The 18,443-nt window shown below is 42.9% G+C and overlaps 1 protein-coding gene across 9 annotated transcripts in view; it reads right to left on the bottom strand.

Moving 5' to 3' along the window:
- Window positions 1–2,262: 2,262 nt before the first annotated feature.
- Window positions 2,263–18,443, bottom strand: part of ARID1B (AT-rich interaction domain 1B) — a 435,615-nt gene continuing 419,434 nt past the window's right edge. For all 9 annotated transcript variants that reach the window (XM_061428408.1, XM_061428404.1, XM_061428400.1 and 6 more), the window contains 5 exons: window positions 16,033–16,183; window positions 13,201–13,297; window positions 11,064–11,847; window positions 8,986–9,116; window positions 2,263–6,824 (listed from right to left, as the gene is read on the bottom strand). In XM_061428408.1, the coding sequence (XP_061284392.1) occupies window positions 5,100–6,824; window positions 8,986–9,116; window positions 11,064–11,847; window positions 13,201–13,297; window positions 16,033–16,183 (2,888 nt within the window). In that variant the 3' untranslated portion in view covers window positions 2,263–5,099. The remainder of the gene's footprint in view (window positions 6,825–8,985; window positions 9,117–11,063; window positions 11,848–13,200; window positions 13,298–16,032; window positions 16,184–18,443) is intronic.

Genomic DNA, 18,443 nt, shown 5'->3' with positions numbered 1-18,443 from the left:
TAAGCCACTTTCCCCCCCAGGACAGGACAGGGCAAGTTTACTGCACAACTGCACTGTGCTCCAGAGATATACACGTCTCCCCCTAGGCTTGCAGAATGAAAGGCGAGGACTCCTACCACCTCTGGATGTCCAACAGCTAAAACGAACACTCAGTAGAAGAGTTATGCCATCACCCTTGGCACTAAACAGCCAATCAATAGACTGAGTCTTTATGGCTTTTACAAGAAATCCCCAAATGATAAAAGCCACACAAACTATGTAACTATGAAAATGGGAAGATGCTCGCTTAGGCCAGATTTTTAAATTACGTGAAGTACACTTTAGGGCACTCACCAAAGGGAAAGCGTATGCAATACACAGTGATCACTTAGGTTATAAGACTTCTATACAGTTATCCAATTTAATGCTCACCAGTCCTCGGGTAGGTGTTACACTGAATTACAGGTGATGAATTGAGATTCAAAGAATTTAAGCAGCTCGTTCACTGAAGGTTGTAGAGACAGCAAGAGAAGATTCCTTGACATCTCCTTCAAGGATATCTCAATTTCAGTGGAAGAAATAAGAATACACTGAGGATAAGCAAGGCACATGGGCGTTTTAGAAGCTAGGCACGCTCCTCAGCTAATGCCATTATTTTCCCAAGCTTCGGCAGCATGTTTATATGGATTTTAAAAAACTTCCAAGGTTGATTAAGTCAGGAAATGCTTGGGATAAAAAGGTTTCTTTTTCTGTAGGATTTCTCAGACTCTCTAAAGTGATACTGTGGATTATAGATGCCCAAGAGGAGAATATGTAAGGAGTGGGTTTTGTTTTGAGATCACTTCTGTTCTTTAGATTATACTTTAGAAAAAGCTGGGGTAAAATAAGTCCTTGAAATCAGATTCAGGAAGAAAGAGGAGTCTTGTACTTTGGGACACATTAGATGGTCTTCCCCCAACTTCCGCTCGGGGTTTCATATATTTAAACCCCGAAGTAGATTAACTTAACTTTGGCATTTGAGGGGATTGCATGACTTGGATCATCATAAAACAAAAGAAGGACCACAAATCCACGGATAGAAGCATGAAACGTGGTGACTGGAGATGGGCATGGGTACATGTGGCTGTCTGTGGGACTTCAGAACAAAAAGCCCTAAACAAGGTCTCCTTGTATAGCTTCAGTCAATTTCTGAACTTCCAAGGGCTGATCGCGTAAGCTGGGATCACTGGGTGCCAGGCTATGACTCTGGGTTTTTCCCCTGCACTTGAGAACGCACAAGCACCCTCGTGTGCAGAGTGGGAAGGGCAACAGGTGCCTGAGTCACACTGCAGAGCTGGAAGGGGCTGCAGACCAGCTGCCCAGTGCATGTTCTAGACTCAAAAGCATGTGGGTCAGGCCACATGGTGACGTGGCTGAGTTCTTTCAGTCCAGACCCCTTCTTACCAGACTCTGGTTCCCATAGCTAGAGCCTCACTTCATTTCTTAGTCAACAAAATATACATACTCAGTGTTCTTAATGCATAAACACTGGATTTGGAAGATGAGTTTATTTCTACAATTATCTGACAAGAACAACCAGAACGTAACTGAATCAGGGTCTTTGCTCATGAATGACCCTTCAGCACCTGAACAGAGCTTCGCACACAGCACGTGCTCAATGCATTTCTGCTAAAGTAATGAATAGTGTGACATCTTAGCAGGTTATTTACTATCCCCCCCAAATATGTATTGGCAGTTTTAAAAGCTCGTTTGACTCTGAGGGTCTCTGAGGGAGGTGATGGGGGTGGTGGAGCGCAGACTGATCAGGCAGCTGTGCTCGGTGTCCCAGGTAAGAAAGTGAAACAAAACTCAGCGAGAAGAAAATGGACTATTTGATTGGTCACTTTGGCTCTTTTATAATACTCTTTGCTTCCTTGCAGGTGAACAGATAATGGGAATTTGTACATGGTGTTTGATAAAAAATGAAGTATTTCCAACAGTTGGTAAATGAATGATTTCAGGGCGAAAGCCATCTTCTTTTCGTAAAAGAGGTAGTTAATAGCTTACATTCTGCATTATCAAACTGTTCATAACCCCTTTAAAAAATCATTCTCTATTATAATTTTTAAAAAACCACCTAACTAGTTTTTGAATAGGCCACATTCACCAACAAAAACTGATTCTATATTATTCTTGATCTTAAATAAAACATTTGAATAATTATTTCTGCACACATGCCACCCAGTAATATACTCTGTGACATTAAAAAATTCAAATACCAACACATTCAACTTTATAGCACCATTCCAAAATACTAAACTTTCTTTGCACCTTTATTTTAATCTTTTTTTTTTTTTTGTACACATTTAAAGTATGGGCATCCTGTAAATTTCTGAAAAGCCTCATAGGGAAAAAACCAACTAATTTTTAGGACAAAGCAATAACTCAGTTTGTAGGCAAGATGATGTCAGGCAGGCTGTAAGTTCTTCACGGGCTTCTGTAGTCTTCATTCTGGGGTAAGAATGTAGAAAGGATGCTAAAATCTTCCTGGATTATTCTAGAGATTACATCACGTATCAGTATGTAAAATCTTGTTGCTCAGTGGTCAGACTCTAGATATTGATTACAACTCAAACCATGACAACAACAGTCTCTTGTAATATTTCACTCTTTTGATTGACAAACTTCAAAGTTTGTATACACCTTTTATTCATACTCTGTAAGAGAGGAATTAGAATAATATTGAATTCCCTCTTACAAATCTCCAAATTTGAAGCTTGGAGCACTAGAATCTGTTCCTAGCAAGCAGATAAATTTAAAGTAGAATTATAAATGGGTTTTAAATTCAACATAAATTTGGCTGCATTATTATATAAGACGACTGAGTAATGTGGGAGTTGACAGATGATGAGAATGCTTGCAGGAAAAAAACCTTTTATGACACGAGAGTCCCATTCCACCCTCTCATTGTAACCGAGCGCTCTCATCTAACTCTTCCATGTATTACTGTGAGTAATGTGCACCCAGACAACAGGTCTGGCGAATAAACTTGGAAGTTTTGAGTCTGCTGAGATTGGCAGGGTGGTGTGAAGAGGTAGAGTCAGAAGGGTGTCCGCTAATGGTTTAACTCTGCAGCAGTTTCAAAGAAATCGATTGTTACACGAGAACAGTCAATGACCCAGGAAGAAATTAAGTTTAAACTAGAAGTGACTAGTAATCAAAAGCTACTGTGCACCAGGACAGGAAGGAATATGAGAATATTAATATGCCCTGAAATAGAAATAATCACTTTGCACTATGTACACCACATACAATATAACATATTCTTTTTAACATTGCACAATATAAATATTATACAAGGTGGAGTAAACTAAATGCAAAATAACTTTGAGGCACACAGGAAAAACACAGAATAGATTGAACTCTGATCGAAATTAGGATGGGGTTAGAAAAAGGCAGGGTGTTACACTGTCAGGCCAGTGATCCCACCTCACGGGCTGGCAGCCACCGCCCCCAGACACGGAAAATTCTCAGACCGCCATATTGTCAGAGTTGACTGCTTCAAACAAAGGCCAGTTATTGAAATCCTTTGAGAAAATCAAACTCTTGCTCCCCACTCTAAAGTAGGTAACCCTTAAAGGTCCCTCCTGACCTCAGGGTTTCATAATGAGGGGCTATGTTAGTACAGGGTTGTTTCCCCCCTTTAACTTGGTTACTATGAAACCATTTTAAGGAAACTAGAACAGTATTCAAGAACACCCATCACAGTGCTTAACAAGATTTAATGTACATTTATTCTTAACATGTGGAACATATAAAGATTTTATACTGAATAAATGATATTCATTAAGCCAGAGGAAAAGGAGGAATTTACATCAAGTTTTTTTTTTTTAAACTACATTATCTTGAAATACAAATGTGGATTCTCGTCACTGAAAAATTTTTGAAGTTGTGTTTCTTCCTTTTAGTTGTACTTTTTTTGTCTGTACTAGTAACCATTGTGTAAATCAATCCATATGCAACCATTTCCACACCTTGATTCATGAAGCAAATTGTGATCAGCTGCTCTCCCGAAATAGAGCATGACTTTATACATACAGAAACTTGTACATTACCCTCTTTTTTTTGTTTTTTTTTTTCTTGTTTTTGTTTTTTGTATTTTTTCTTTTTTTTGGAGATATGGCCCTAATGAAAAAATATATAAAATAAAAATAAAAAATTATTTAAATCTACCATCACTTCGTAGTTACCACATCATGAAAAAGAAACTAAAAACTTTTTACTAAAAAAAAAAAAGAAAAAAGAAAAAAAATGAGGGTATGTTTAATGTACAACTTCTATATACATCACAGCCCAAAGGCAGTAAAAAAAATATTTAAAAAATGATTAAAGGAATTGTGAAGAACTGTCATGTGGAAGGTCAAACGACAGACAGCAGACATGACGCTAGTGGTGAGGAAGCGATTTCCATTCATCGTTGTCAGGTATGTTTTCAATCTTAACTTAAAAAAACCATTTTGCTCCTAGCCTAATGTAACCATTTTCCTGTGGAGAAACCAGTATCATTTCCTACTTCAACCGCTGCCTGACACACCTTCGTGAGCCCCCGCTATCCTACCTAGAAATTTCTATTGCACAGAGCTTTGGACGATGGGATACAGTTGCAATTTTTTCATTATTTGAAGAATAACATAGCTAGGAAATCGATAAGTTTTCGCCTTTTTGTCTCAGTGTGGTGAAATTTTCCCATCTTATAGCATCTTTTGCCGTTAACTTTTTTCTTTAAAGTCAATTTGCTTCCCCCCAAAATGCAATATGACATGGAAAAGAACATTAAAAAGAAAATCTGAAAAACAAAAAGTGACCTTTGAATGCACTAGACAGCAACTTTGGTTAAAAAAAAAAAAAACAAAATAAAAAAACCCCGAAAGGATGTACTTGTACACACAGACAGCAAATATTAATTTTATAACTGTTCGAATTAATTATCTCTTTAATTCCCAATTGGTAAATAGTGGATGGGGCAGAGGAGCAAAGATTTTCTTTCCTTCGTCCTACGCTGGAGAAACAAGAACAGAACACAGCCAGTTACACGGGAGCCTCTATAGTCTTCACTCACACAGGCTGCCTTCTCACTGATGTCATAACTGCCCGATCTGAAACAGTACATCGCAGATGACAGATGCCACCAGAGAGTTCAGAACGGCTGATATTGAGATATCCAGCAATCGGCCCTCGTGCAGAAGGAACTCGGAGCGGTTCTCGTCCACTCTGGCCATGGCCAGCAGAGCCTTGGCCGCCCTGCACATCATGTCCACGCTAGGGGGCTCTAGGGGCGGGGGCTGCATGTGCATGAGGTTGTGCTGGCTCTGCTGATACTGGGCCATTGTGACCCCATCCTCTAGGAAGCTTATCAAGTTTCCGATGCTTCCCTTCTGGACAGCTATGGCCCTTGCAGCCAGTGCGTCCCCTTGGGCAAGGTTCGATAAAAGCGCCATGGACATTTCTCGACAGACTGGGTTTTTGCGATCCCCAACGTACCTAACTAACGTGGCATAGAATTTCTCCTGACGACTAAACGGAGGCGTGGCCAAGATCAGGTCCACATTGTTGTCCTGGATGCTGAGTTTACAGAGCGTCTCCAGCACGAGTCTCTGAGGCGACAGGACAGAGTTGGGTCCCACCGTGGGAAAGGGGTCTTGTGCCTCTGCTGATGGGCACACCATCCAGTGCAGCAAGCCATCCAAAATTGGCAAGCAGATGCTTTCCGTGTAAGCGGACAAGTCTAGCTGCCCAGAAATGTTGGCCAAGGTGACCAGCGTGTTGTCCCTTAAGACCTCGAGGCAGTCCCACCACCACTCATCTTTGCTGCAGGCCACCCCTTTGTCCTCGTCTTCCTCCTTCTCGTAGGTCTGCGGCGCTCGTTTTCTCTCGGGATGCTCGTGGTGAAGAAGAATCAGCTTCCCCAGGATCAGCACCAGGCCCGGGTGTTTGGACATTTCCGCGTCATTCCCAGGCACAAAAGACAAGCTCCGGACAATATTGGACACGCAGATGCAGCGCTTGGCCAGCGAGTCCTGCCAGTGTGCGATGGTGCAGAGCGGGGCCTCGTCCCGGCTCCTTGGCTCGTCCTCCAGCAGCTTGATGTTGCGGTGACTTCTGGCTTGATGGATTCCAAAGGGAAACTTGCTGCTTTCGGTCTGGGTACCAGGGTTTGTGTCTTCGGGCAGAGCCCCTGGCCGAGCAGATAGGACATCATCAATGGTTGCGATGATGCTTTTCTCTTGGTGCTCGTCAGAATCCCCTTTGCCTTCCTGGTCTTTCTTTCTGCCTGTGGAGCTCAAAGTGGGAGGCGGCCGCCTGCGAGGAGGAATCTCCATCTTGCTCTCGAAGTGAGTCTGGATGTGCTCAGTGGTATCTCCCCCGCCGAGCTGCCAGTGCAGAAGTCCACTGCTGAACTCCTGAACGCGACCCAGCTTGTCAGAGCGGTCGACGACAAACAGGTTGTTCTTTTTGACTATCTTGATTGGCAGCTTGTCAAATTTACTGGCTTGCCTGGGCTTCTCCTTTAGATCTGTGGTGGCATCGGGGGAGGCCACAGCTGCACTGCTCCTGTCCTCCGTCTCCGCCCTCCCGCTGTCTTCCTCCTCCTCGTCCTCCTCCTCCTCCTCCTCCTCAATACATTCAGCATCTTCTTCCTCTCTCCCAGAATCGTCGGCTAAGGACTGGCTGTCATCTCTCTTTGCTGCATTGTGATCAAGTGCTTTTTGGCTGGGGTCTCCCACTTCATATTCCATAAGAATTCCAAAAATGTCAATCAAGCATTTCCTGAAATACTCTACTAAAAGTTCGAGAAATCCGGACAACTGGAGAGGGTGAGAAAGAGAAGAGGTACAATGTCATAACCTCTCCAGTGTGACTGAGGGGGTGAAAATCCTGCTAGCTAGCCATGCATCTCTATGATTATTTTCACATTTTAATGTTTTTTTTTGGCTAGGCCAAGAAAAAGAAACCATGTGTAAGTTAGAACTATCTTCCTGAATTTTTCATTAATAAACACTTACTATCTTTCTTACTTGGTGTTTACTTTCTTACACCATTAACATGAAAACTTACTTGTTACTTTCCCATTTCTGATACTATCCCCGAGGGAGTGCTCTGCTGTTCTTTACCTTTGTTTCTGGCTTAGACACAGTACCATTCTTACTAGAAGAGTGGGAACGTGGATTTTATAGACTCATTCACCCAAAGTGAGTCTGTTCTCCTCTTTTATTTATCTGAAACTCTGCTTGCCTAGATTTTTATGGTTATTATTCTTAGGATTTTATGGTTATTTTTGTCTTAGGTGCCACAGGTTATTCTAATTTACATTCTCCATATATTTTGGGGAGAAGATAATTTCAGCAATGTAGTAGCTCATAAACACAGAAAATTAGAAACAAATCAATTTAGTCCCTGAGATAAATGAATGAGAATGTTTCACAGAATGCACTTTTATATTTCAGCTATTCCCAACTCCAGCCGAAAGACAAAAGCAACTCTGAGAACCAGCTCTGTTTCCTTTAAGCGGATGTTTATATCAAGAGAACCAGCATACTCCCCTCCCTCAATACCAATGCTGCTGCATTTAGGGATGATGAAGGATAAGTAAGTAAACAAGGATTTCTTAATGATAGGTGTTATGGAAATTGACTATAATTTCATTATCTGGCTGTAAGTTTCCCGCGAGGTAGTTTGAAACAATTATAAAGAAGCAAGGGGACACCCAAGTACCAGCCAGGTAGAGCTTGCTTTTAGGGTACGAAGGCACAATTTTTTAAGTGGAGGTCTGGATGTCACCCCTTCCCATCTCGCCCCCAACATAAAGCTTAATTTTTTCCCAGGACAAGGGAAGAGGGAAAATTGCTGAAGCAATGCTGGTTATGAAAAATTGTGCTCAACAGCAGCTCACCTAGCATAAGGAGGGAAATTTATTACTCTAGCAAAGGTAGTATATGTTCTTAATACTTATTTTCTATTAAAATGGACTTCATGCGATGTTTATGATCTTATTAATATACTTGGTATCAACTGAAAAACTGCCTTTCAGGGCTAAAATGAGGAGTTAAAGGAGAGAAGAGGAAGTGGAAGATTCTGGTCCTAGTTCAACAGAAGGGAGGGAATTAGATGTTTTGGCTTTTTTCAACAAAAGCAGAGTTGTTCATACACAGTAGGGAAAATGACCTTTTCTGATTTTTGTTTCTAAATATTTCTTAAAAAAATTTGTAGTCCAGCTGGCTCTTCGGCCTTTTTCCTAATCCTCAGCTCCTTCTCTCTTCCAGCTATTATGCTAGAAGCTACTTCAAGCTTAGCACAGATCAAAGGAGGGTTTTTAAAGGTAGGAGGCTTTTAAATGACTGCTTCAAAATAAACTAGAGGGGGGCAGAAATGGGAGGGAACACATCAAGAAACAAGTTTGACCATGACTTCATTACTACTGCATGAACGATGGTACAAGGGGTTCATTAAACTGTTTACTTCACTCTCTATATATATTTTCTGTAATATAAAGTCTTTTTAAATTTTATACTTTTTTAATTAATAGAAAGATGTTAGGTCCCCCTGAAAAACAGGGTATGGTCTCACTGCAACTTATTGCATGGTGATGTCTTTTCCAACACTGACTACAGCCATAACTTTATGTTACATTTGGATTAATTCTCACTGGCCTGCTAATGCTCATTATAACCAACAGTTTGATTTTGCCACTACTGTCTATTCCATGCACACACATGCATGTGCACACAAGGTCACTGTTTTCTTATGAGAAATATACATGTGTGTTTATACTAAAGACTGAAATAAATTATTGTTCCAGACAAAATTCTCAGACAGCTATACACTGATTGATGTTGGTTTATAGTTAACTGTAATGATAAAAAATTTTAGCTGGGGAGTCCTACCTGCTTTAGGCATTAGCTTAAGCATTATATACTACTTTATTTTCTTCTTCTAATTTGCTTCTCAGTTGGACTGGTGCTGGCTTACCTGGGAGAGATTGAAAGTAGCGACAGTGCTGTCGTCATAGAGAAGAATATTAATAGTGTCCAAAGCCCAAGTACTTTCAGCCAAGAGACCTGACTTAAGGGACATCATCACACGCCAGGCCTCTGGAGTAACTAAAAATGGGTGGAAGAATAAGGACATGATTAATATTAACTCTACGCATGAAAGAATAGAAAATAACAAAAGAAGAAGAAAAAGCAGAATGTTAAGTTAAAATATTGATTTAAACAAAGGTTCCAAGGGACAATTAAACATGGTCATTTCACGTGGAGGTTGACAACTGACTCAGAAACTTCTGTAGGTGAAGAGCTTTCTGCTTTGCAGGTTAAACAGAAGTGGGAATGATTATTTCTGTATTTGTCGTCTTTGACTCTATTCACAAATGTGTCAAGGTAGCATCTTCAGAAGGCTGGTGAGTATGCAGAATATAAGCAAAATTTAATTCCCAAACAGCATGCTCACTGATAGAAAGCTTTCATTCTTCCATGCCGTCTTCTGGTCTGAGCTCTGGGCCACAGAGCATGCTGTTGACAAGTACTAGCATTTTGACGGTTCTGGTTTTTTAGGAGCCTGGCCTGAGATGGAGGCTAAGAGGAACGATGAGAGCAAAGGTTTATAAGATTTGTCACGAGATGGGGCTGGAGGGGAGGTCCATCGTGTGTCTGAAATTTTAAGGGAAGCTATCTCAGGAAACTGGTGGAAGCACATGGTGTGAGCAGCTGGAACTCCCCACAGCAGCAGCCAGGCCAGATGCCAACTCCTGGGTGGGAGGCGCCGTGGGTGTCCAATTTTATTTTAATTTCATCTAATTTTCAAATTTTCTAAGAGAGGCACATAATACTTGCATAATAGAAGGGCAAATTTCATTTTAACATCAGGAACGTAAGTTTCCCTAGGCTGGTATAACATGCACTGAGAATTTTTTTTCAAATTTAAATGTATTTTTTTACTTAAATTGGAGAAGGAAATGGCAGCTCACTCCAATATTCTTGCCTGAAAAATCCCATGGACAGAGGAGCCTGGTAGGCTATAGTTCACGGGGTCATAGAGAGTCAGACATGACTGAGTGACTAACACACACACACACACGTTTACTTAAATACATGCATATATTTTTACATATATATTACCATATGTAATACGGTGCCCAGGGTCTGTTTCTCTCTTGCCTTCAGCACGTCCTCTGTGCAGAATGCCTTACTTCCCCGTACCGCCCCCCTGCCCTTAATGTCCAATGATTATAAACAATGGTCATATCTTTAAAATATTTAATTTTCTCATCACTGCAAAGAACTTTGAATCACGTGATTTTGAGATTTTTGGGAAAAAAAGTTTGGATAAAACTGAACTCTATTATTTCCTTAGCTGTGTTAAAAGTACTTAAAAAACAATGCAGAAAAACTGTGTGTATTCCCAGATTTTCCAAATGTCTAATTAGGATTTACAAGATTCCACCTGGATAAACGTGTATGACATTGGTGTTCACCTGAAAGAGCTCCTTGGTCCTGTCAACAGTGCTGCAGGGATCACCTAAATTCTATCCACATGTGAAGTTCCATATAGCATATTATGTGTCTGTCTATGTAGCATAGTCAGTTTTCTGGTTTTGCTCCAAGGGGAACTCACTGTCTTTATGTCCTTACCAAAATTACAGAGTGGCTTGCTGTCAAATTTTCTCAGGCCACCCTAGTGTTCCATCAGCCTTGCAGCTGTGGAACACTAAGCATCTTAAGCACACATGGCAGAGATTATGTGTTTGGTTAAGATAAAATCTTTAAGCCCAAAATAACAGTCCACAGTTACCGAGGAGTCCCCATCTCTCACCTGGGGCTCTGCCCTCTCACACGAGTAACACTCACATGCAAGAAATCCGTTTTAATTCTCCTTCTCAGTGCAGAGTAGTGCCTTCCAACTATTGCTCCTGCACAAAAGCACGTCCTGATAGTCTGCAGTCACAGAATTTCATCCCTTTGAGGTTATCCAACTACATCTAACCCAAAATTAAAATTCTAGATGGCAACAGGAAATCATTTCAGGAGCAGAGCTTTGGGAATGCTTACCGATATCTTTTGAGGTAATCTTCCGCCTTTGTTTCAGGACTGGCTGTGAGGCTTCCACGGAGCCAGGAGGGAAGGTGATCTCCCTTCTGATGGGGGGCGGCTGGGGGGGTGGCCCGGTGACCTGGGACGTGGGGACGGTGGGCATGACCTTCTGCATCTTCATGGAGGGGAGGAAGGGGGACTTGCTGGGAGACATGCGGCTCTCCAGGGAGCGCTGGAAGGAGGCGGGGCTGGGCGCCCTGGAGATGTGGTTTGGCAGTGAGGGTGGCGTCTGGTAGGACGACTGAGGCGGGCGCGTGATGGGCTGCATGGAGGCTGACGAGGACATGTAAGGCTGACGCTGGCTGACGTGGGAAGGCCACTGGCTCTCGTGGTTTATCCTCTGATCAGGGACCATCATGTCATCGGTGCGGTTCATGCCGGGGTAAGGCGGGGCCTGCGTGGGGCCGCCCGGGCCTTGCCTGTTCTGGTAGGGATAAGGCATATCGTTGCGGGTCGCCCACATGCTCTGCTGAGGCCCTTCGCTGGAGGACGACTGCATCGGGCCGCCCATCATCTGTGGAGGGATGGCATGTGGCTGTATCTGCCCCGGGCCCTGCATCCTCTCTCGGTTGTAGGGGTAAGGATACTGTCCCTGCAAGGGCCTCCGGTCCGGGCCGGAGTAGGAGCTCCCGTACTGGTTGTACATCTCCTGCTGCTGGCTGCCATACTGCATGTTGTACATGTCTCCCTCGTGGCGTTTGGCTGGAGGCCCATACATGCCATCCATATGGCGCTTGTAGTTCTGAAAATTCACAGAGACAGATCACACTAATGTGCTTTTACAGGTATAATCACGCACTTAAATCAGGCAAAATAGTTATCACCTGGTGGAATGTTCATTTCAAAATGAATATGGGCAGCGCCCATGTCCACAGACTAACAGTTTATGTGTGATGCTCAGCACTACACAAACCACTGCACGTACTGTTTGTGTACTTCAAAACTTCTGTGGGAAAAAACCAGCCTCCTCTCCTGGTATTCTCCAGGCAGATTTGGGAGAGCAGGGCATGGGTGAAAAAACCAGCCTCCTCTCCTGGTATTCTCCAGGTGGATTTGGGAGAGCAAGGCGAGGGTGACTACCACACAGGCCGTGCAGAACTGGGGCTTGGAGATCACGGGGATGGCTTGTGTAGGTAGCTGGAGACCTCACCACAAGTGACGGAGCGCTCTGAGGGCCAGCCTGAAGGGCTCCGGGACTAAACAGACCCCTTGGGCCTAACTTTACAGAAATGCCTCCATACACAGCTTGGCTCCTCACTCTGACCTGTGCCCGACACCTGACATTGGATGAACCCCACCCCAGCCTCCAGCCGATGTGGGTCTCCTCCAGGAGAACCTCTGAGGACAGGGCTGGTACGGCCTCACGGAGCTCCCCTCCCAGGAGGCCGTGGCTTCCACCACTGGATGGGGTGGGAAGCTCCTGATGAGAGCGCGGGACGGAGGCACGCATATGGCAGAACACTGTTTAAGGTGCTGATTTGATGATACAAGTCTCTATACAAACATGCTCTGGTCAAATTAATGTTTAAAACCCCTTCTATTTTACAAGAGGTCTTAGACCTGAAGAGTTGTTTAGCGACAGCAAATTCCTGTGTCTGACGTGCGCTCCTCTGTGTTAGCCGTGGTTAGTTCACACACCTCGCAACTGCTGAGCTGCAGCACGTTGTCAACAGCACGCACCTACACACCTAGCCGACACAGTTTAAATAATCTTATTCTTAAAAGAGATCAACTTTCACTATTAGCATATAATATTTTAAGCTGTTCACCCTACATATTCACTAAAATATATTGACAAATTTCTGTGCTAAAATGTCAATTGATATAATAGTATATAGAGTAGACATATGTCTAAAATATACTTGAATTTGGGCTTATTATTTATAAGGATGAGTGTCCTTAACTTCCAATAACATATTTTCAAGAGCTACTTCTAACCTACTGATTTCAAAATCCTAAGAATACTTTTTAGCATAAGCAAATATAACCTGATTGTTACACGTCATTTTGGTTATACTTCCTAAAAGTCTTCAGAAGTATGTGAGTCTGAATTTTAAACAGAAAGCACAGAGATGCACGCTGCTTGCCAACTCACCGTCTGCTGTGGGTACAGGCCTGGCTGGTGTCCTCCATATGACGGCTGTCCTGAGGGAGGGCCTTGGCCCGGGTACTGCTGCCCATAAGGTTCATGCCTAGAATGAAGCATTCAAAGAAAACTTCACTGACCGTGGACCTCGGGCCAAGGGAGGGAGGAAGAGCCCACTTCTGGACACTCCACGCTGTCTTTCCTCCATGGCCTCCTCCTGACAGGCACTGTGAGCAGCAGCAGCACTTCCCCTCCCAGTGGAAGGAGGACAGCACCCGTTTTGGGAGTGCTGCCAAGCCCTGGCGGTGGGGCAAGGAGTCCCTCTGTCTTTGAGGAGGGGCCCCGCCCATCTACTGAGGGACCAGGGAGGCCATGACACACCCTGAAGTGAGGCATTAACGAGCGTAAGAAACAACAGAAGAACCTGAGAGTCAAAGCAGTATTTCTAGGAGCACCAGAGTATTGACATACAAACGTGGAAAATGTTTCTGTTTCTAATTTCCTCATCGTGAGTATAAAATGTGCAAGTTTTTTAAAGGAATCCTTCAAAATTAGTCCAAACGATACTAAGTTGGTATAGACATAACTACTCAAAATTTCAAAGTTCTATGACCCCAAAAGTCAACAACAACAAAAAAAGGATAATAGGGATGATTTAAATGTACTTCTGTTAAATCTTAAAATGGGAATAAACATACTTTTATTTCATATTGAGAAATTATAAGTACCATAAAAATACATGTTTAAAAGAACAACAGAATTGAAACTTCAGAAATTAAACTGATGTAGTTAGTATACTGAATTTTGTAAGAAACAACACTGGTCAAGGAATGAGAATAAGAAAGAAAATAAATGAAAATTTAGAACATCACATGTAAAACAGACAAGGGAAGTTTCTGCTAATGACATTGAAATCTGGAGGCAAGCTTATAGTTAGGAGAAAAGAAGTATAATTGATGTGGATGAAATTTAAGCTGAACAAGTAACACTTTCCAGAAGAGAAAACTTAATGAAGGAAATCCTAATGTTGTTTAGTCGCTCAATTGTGTCCGACTCTTGTGCGACCCCATGGACTGTAGCCCGCCAGGCTCCTCTGTCCATAGAGATTCTTCAGGCAATCTTCCCGACCCAGGGATTGAACTCATGGCATTGGCAGGCAGATTCTTTACCACTGAGCTACCCGGGAAGCTCAAATCCTAATGTGATAAGGCCAAAATAACTTCTACACCTAGGCCATGCTGCATTCCAGAAAGCATCTGAGAAGAAATAGAAAACTATATATCTTCCCTGGTGGCTCAGATGGTAAAGCATCTGCCTACAATACGGGAGACCTGGGTTCAATCCCTGGGTCAGGAAGATCTCCTGGAGAAGGAAATGGCAACCCATTCCAGTATTCTTGCCTGGAATGGGGGTGCAAAGAGTCGGACACGACTGAGCAACTTCACTTCACTTCAGAAAAGTATATTTGCTCAGGTTCCTTTAAGAATATATGTCCGAGGACGACTGTTCTCCTTCTGATCTCATCAGCCTATCCCTTGCCTCTTCCCCCTCCAAAAGCTTTTCCTGGACTCTCAAAAACAAACCAAATCTTAGTAAAAATCCTTGATCTGGTACATCAGACTTCACACAGTGGTTAAGTGACTAAGGCGGATTTCACAACTAAACCTTCATTAGAAGGTCAGAATGAGAATTTGAGATTCCCCAGTCACTATTAAAAAGTACAAAGTAGCTCTGAGCATGCGATATTGTGTAACTCAAAAACCAGGCTCACAGAGAATGCTAGAAAGAAACCTGATTTGGTAAAACAGTGATTTTTCCAACCAAAATTTTCCTTTGTATTAAACCAGGGACACCTGACTGCTTAGCTGGACCTACAAAACCCAGCATGTGGACTGAGAGGGAGCAGTGTGGACCGAGGCCCCGCCAAGGAAATGATGAAAACCACACCTGTCCTGAGGCCTGCCTCAGAGCAACAGTCAGAGAAAGAGCTTTACTTTACCTCCACTGGTTTTCTTTAAAAATGAAATATTCAGTTGAAGGCTTGGTTTCTAAGTAAGTCTCCATTAGGGAGGTAATGAACATGACAAGCAAGGGATAGGTCTTCCATGGTAAGGACCACGGTCAGGGGCCTTCTTCACAAAGGAAGTCCCCCCTAAGTCACTATTCGAGGAACAGCTTCCTCTCTGAGACATTTCAATGACTTTCATTCTATCTTATTAAAATAATCTGGGCCAGTAATGCATCCTTACTTGCCATTTTAGTATCAAGGGGATGTCCTGAGAAAAGAAAAGCTACCCTGGCTTTTATCAGATGTTTATTAAGGAGCAAAGCATTCCCTCTCAGTTTAAAATGTTCGCAGGGGACAGGGGGAACACCTGAAAAAACAACGCCTGGAAGACGTCACCAAGAACCCACTGCTGCCCGAGCCTGCTGACAGCCCAGTGTGGCACCTGCCCAGACCTCGGCCTGTGGGGAGGAGGGCAGGCACTGAGGTCAAGGGAGGAGCCACACACGGACCCTGGAGCGGCAGTCTCGGTGTGGTGACAGTGGCTGGGACAACCTTGGCTCTTGCATCCTTAGGGAGAAGACTTGTGCTCTGGCCAGCCAGCCCTGGCATATTTCTAAAATTCACTAATAAAAACATGGCTGTATTGGTGACCTGGGGACAACGTCCTTCCCCCAGTTCCTGTTACAGTCATCGACTGAAGGCAGCCATCTGACACGTACAGTCCTACCGAACTTCAGCAGGAAGCAGACATCAGCTGCTAGGGCTCAGAGATGTGTGTGTGGAAAGCACAGTTTCGAATAAGTCATCTCATCTTCATCTTAGGAAACACTCACCTTCGGTCGTAACTGGTTCCGTAGGGAAACTGCTGCCGTGGCCCCATGCCAAGACTAGACATGGCTCCAGACGGACTCTGGTTGTACATATCCTGCATGCTGCTGGTGGGCATCTGTCCTTGCGTCATGAAAGGCTCGCTGCTTCCAGGCACTGAAATATTTTCAGTAACAGACAAAAAATTAAGCACTTTCAAATGCCAAAGGGCCCAAACATCCCTTTCTAGTCAGTGCTGTTATCCTTAATATGACAGATAACAATACCTATCAAAGAGCATAAGGTCTAAAGTTAAGATGGGCCCTGTTGAGGCAGGATTCTAAGTTGAGCCCCCTTCACGTACACAACTTGTATGAGTCTCCCGGAGTGTGGGGTGAACCCATGAATGGGACAGGATGTCACTCCCAGGATTATCTACATTGCAGGGCAAAAGGGATTTCAGAGACGTAATTACAGTCACCAATCAGCTCGCTGAGCTAACCAAAAGGGAGAGCACCCATGTGGGCCCTTTAAGTTGGCATCTAGAGTTAAGAGACAGAGCAGGTCAGAGACACTCTCCCGCTGGCCTTGAAAAGCAGTGCCACGCAGGTCAGAGGCCCACGTGTTAGGAAGTAAGGCAACTGCTAAAAGCAGAGAAGGCCCCAGATGACAGTCAGCAAGAAAACAGGACCTCAGTCCAGCAACTGTGAGGAACTAAGTTCTACCAACAACTACGAGCTCAGAGAAATGGAATCTAGGCTCCCAGCTTGACTTGTACTGTGACCCTGAGCTGAGAACCCACAGAAATTGGAGAGCATATGTGTATGTTGTGTGTTTTAAGCCATTTGTGGTAATTTGTTATCAGTAACATAAGAAACAAATACAGGCCCAGATCCATACTTTTTTGGGTTAAGTTGATAAATCTCTAAGTTTAATTCCTTATCTATAAAATAAGGTTGGTAATATCATCTCATGAAGTAGTTTGTAAGGAAGAGATATGTATACAGTTAGTTCCTATCTCTTTTAGGAAAAATAAAAAAAAAGTGAAAACCTTAACAACCACCCATGCACTGACTTACTCTAAAATCAGGATGAAGAAAATCATGAAGGAGTAAGGACAGCTCAAGAAGGGATGAGATATTTCTAACAAGGGGTAGAGTGTCAATTAGGTCAAATATGCAAATTAGCATTTGCTCACAGCCTGAAGGAAATTGGGTCAAGCCCAAAAACTAGCCTGTAGGCAAATAAAAAAACATTTTAATGCAAATCTTAATTGATATACACTATTACCAACACCTGCCTTTATCCTATGAAGGTTACTTTTATGTTGCATGAGATAAAAGCTGATTACAATTTTGTGAGCTGAAAAATGTGTCTTTGGTTGAGAGGTGCAAATAAAGAAGTCTTGACACTGGTAGAATATATTTTGTTTTATAAGGTATTCCAAATACTTCATATCTTACATGCTCTTACATCAACCTCCAGTAGAACCAGTTTTGAAGTTACTTTCCATTTTGAAGTTATTTTCCATTTATTGACGAAAGTAGGGAAAACCACTAGAACATTCAGGTATGACCTAAATTAAATCCCTTACAATTATACAGTGGAAGTGACAAATAGATTTAAGGGATCAGATCTGATAGAGTGCCTAAAGAACTATGGACAGAGATTCGTGACACTGTACAGGAGACAGGGATCAAGACCATCCCCAAGAAAAAGCAATGCAAAAAGGCAAAATGGTTGTCTGAGGAGGCCTTACAAATAGCTGTGAAAAGAAGAGAAGTGAAAGGCAAAGGAGAAAAGGAAAGATATACCCATTTGAATGCAGAGTTCCAAAGAATAGCAAGGAGAGATAAGACAGGCTTTCTCAGCGATCAATGCAAAGAAATAGAGGAAAACAATAGAATGGGAAAGACTAGACATATCTTTAAGAAAATCAGAGATTCCAAGGGAACACTTCATGCAAAGATGGGCACAATAAAGGACAGAAATGGTATGGACCTAACAGAAGCAGCAGATATTAAGAAGAGGTGGCAAGAATACACAGAAGAACTATACAAAAAAGATCTTCACGACCCAGATAACCACAATGGTGTGATCACTCACCTAGAGCCATACATCCTGGAATGTGAAGTCAAGTGGGCCTTAGGAAGCATCACTACGAACAAAGCTAGTGGAGGTGACGGAATTCCAGTTGAGCTATTTCAAATCCTGAAAGATGATGCTGTAACAGTGCTGCACTGAGTATGCCAGCAAATCTGGGAAACTCAGCAGTGGCCACAGGACTGGAAAAGGTCAGTTTTCATTCCAATCCCAAAGAAAGGCAATGCCAAGGAATGTTCAAACTACTGTACGATTGCACTCATCTCACACGCTAGTAAATGCTCAAAATTCTCCAAGCCAGGCTTCTACAGTACATGAACGGTGAACTTCCAGA

Source organism: Bos javanicus, chromosome 9, assembly GCF_032452875.1.
Source record: "Bos javanicus breed banteng chromosome 9, ARS-OSU_banteng_1.0, whole genome shotgun sequence".
Taxonomy (NCBI): domain Eukaryota; kingdom Metazoa; phylum Chordata; class Mammalia; order Artiodactyla; family Bovidae; genus Bos; species Bos javanicus.
The sequence above is the reverse complement of the archived record's forward strand: the minus strand, read 5'-3'. Positions and strand labels throughout refer to the sequence as shown.